At 38.1% G+C, this 2,456-nt stretch overlaps 1 protein-coding gene across 1 annotated transcript; it reads left to right on the top strand.

Moving 5' to 3' along the window:
- Positions 1 to 30: 30 nt before the first annotated feature.
- LOC107579546 (protein NLRC3-like) lies at positions 31 to 2,200 on the top strand (the record flags this gene model as incomplete). The annotated part of the gene is made up of 2 exons (XM_016265365.1): positions 31 to 869; positions 2,125 to 2,200. Coding segments are annotated over exons 1-2 (864 nt in total), but the record flags the coding sequence as incomplete, so codon positions are not given.
- Between the last annotated feature and the right edge of the window lie 256 nt (positions 2,201 to 2,456).

Raw genomic sequence — 2,456 nt, forward strand, 5'->3', positions numbered from 1 at the left:
CAGATGTACACACACTTCCTGGTCCTTCAGACCAACATCAAACATCAGAAAGACTATAAGAAGAATGTGATAGATGAAGAAATGATCCTCAAACTGGGAAAGCTGGCTTTTCAGCAGCTTGTGAAAGGAAACCTGATCTTCTATGATGAAGACCTGAGAGAGTGTGGCATTGATGTGACAGAAGCATCAGTGTACTCAGGATTGTGCACTCAGATCTTCAGAGAGGAGTTGGGCTTGTATCAGGGGAAAGTCTTCAGCTTTGTTCATCTGAGCCTTCAGGAACATCTAGCAGCTCTATATGTGCATCACTCCTTTACAATCAAGAGGAGAAATGTGTTTGACCAAACCAAACAAAGTCTGTTGTCTAAGATTTTTAACCAGATGAAATATAATTCATTATCTGAGCTGCATCAGAGAGCTTTTAAAAAGGCCTTAAAGAGTAAGAATGGACATCTGGATCTTTTCCTGCGTTTTCTTCTGGGTCTCTCAGTGGAGTCCAATCAGACTCTCTTACGAAAACTACTGACACAGACAGGACGCTGCTCCTTCAACAAAGAGGACACAGTTCAGTACATCAAGCAGAAGATCACAGAGAATCGCTCTCCAGAGAAATCCATCAATCTGTTCCATTGTCTGAATGAACTGGGTGATGATTCACTGATGCAGGAGATCCAAGATTATCTGAAATCTGGAGAAATAAGAGAAACCAAACTCTCCTCTTCACAGTGGTCCGCTCTGGTTTATGTGTTGCTGACATCAGAGCAGAAGATGGATGAGTTTGATCTGAAACAGTTTATTGGAGCACAACATACAGCAGATGAAGTTCTTCAGAATCTGTTTCCTGTGGTTAAAGAATCCAGATCAGTTCGGTGAGTAACACTGAAAACAATCACTGCACAAAAAAAAAACATGATCATATTTATGATTTTAGCATGTGCTTTCTTACCAAAGCAACAAAATGGGAAAAATCTCAGAGAAGCACATTTCTGGCAGTGAGCAGGAGAGGTGTGTGAGACACACTTACTAAAGCAGCGGAGGAGGTTTGTGTGTTTCTGTGTGAGAGCTGATGATGAAGAGCTCAGTGTGGAAGATGAAGATGAAGGAATGAATGTGAGGGGGTCAAAACTGACAGCAATGATGTTTATATGTTTGGTTTATTGTCTGTATGAATGACATTTGCATTTGCAAAATTTTCACATTTCATTTCTTTAATCATAGCTGGTGTCAGTTCATCATTCGTGTTCTTTTATCTGCACAGGTTTATTGTGGTGTCACACATGAAGGCTGTGCAGTTTTACATTGATTAATTTTTTTTTAATCTTATTAAGTAAGAAAATACAGGACATAAAACACTCAGCTTGTAAGAAAGTGAAGAAAATGTATAGCCAGGGACAACATTTGGAAAATATATTTTTTAATTATTAAAAATTAATAATAATAATAATAATATACAACATGTATAATATATCATGACCAGTACACAGAATTCAGCAGCTCTGTCCACAAGCCCTGTGCTGGATCTGTCAGAAGAAAGTCCATAAATATAAGTGAAATGTGTCAGTCACGTCATCAGTCCAGCCTTAGAGCCTGATGTAAGCGCTTGCTACAGCCTCTTTTCACCCCAGAAACACCCCTAATTTTGGTGGGAATTTTTTTTAATTTACTTGTATTTTTTACTTCAGTGCTAAGTCATACTAGAGTGGCCTACTAAGCAACCCATTCACAGGGAAGGATAATTCTACTTTAGAGTCTAAGGGGAGAATACATTTACATTTAGTCAATTAGCAGACGCTTTTATCAAAATCGACTTACAAATGAGGACAATAGAAGCAATCAAACCAACAAAAGAGCAACAATATTACAATATGCAGCCCACATAGCAAGTATTATAATTTTTTTCATAATAAATCAAAATAATGAAAAGTAGATAGAATAGAAATAGAATAGAGAGTGCTAGTGTTAGAGGTTCAAGTTTTTTATATATATATTATAAATAGAAGAAAACAAGTAAACAGAATAGAAATAAAATAGAGTGCTAGTGTTAAGGAGCACTACTTAGCGTATTCTCTGAAGCAAGTGACAGAAAGAGCCCTTGAATCACCTTTTTTCTTCACACCTCTTCAGAGAGGAGAGAACACATCCTCCAGCAGCACTGCTGAGCAGCGTCTGGACAGATCCCATGCTCTGCAGAGACTCCCAGGCCTGTCTTGCTTTGCATATGTCCTGCCAAAAGTCACAAGTTGTTCAGCAGAGGCGGTATGATATATGAGATATGACCAAACTTAATTGGTCATATCTGCCTCTACTGCCCACCTAGAAGCCCAGGACAGAAGCTGCCATTTGTTTTTTCAGCAGTAATTATTATTATTACCATTATTATTATCTCATCGCACTGGATTTGAATAAAGCAAGAACAGAGTTTACCATGAATGCAATGTAATGAGTGCATTCAGTGT

This window comes from Sinocyclocheilus grahami, unplaced genomic scaffold (assembly GCF_001515645.1).
Source record: "Sinocyclocheilus grahami isolate Dianchi unplaced genomic scaffold, SAMN03320097.WGS_v1.1 scaffold18051.1, whole genome shotgun sequence".
NCBI classification, from domain to species: domain Eukaryota; kingdom Metazoa; phylum Chordata; class Actinopteri; order Cypriniformes; family Cyprinidae; genus Sinocyclocheilus; species Sinocyclocheilus grahami.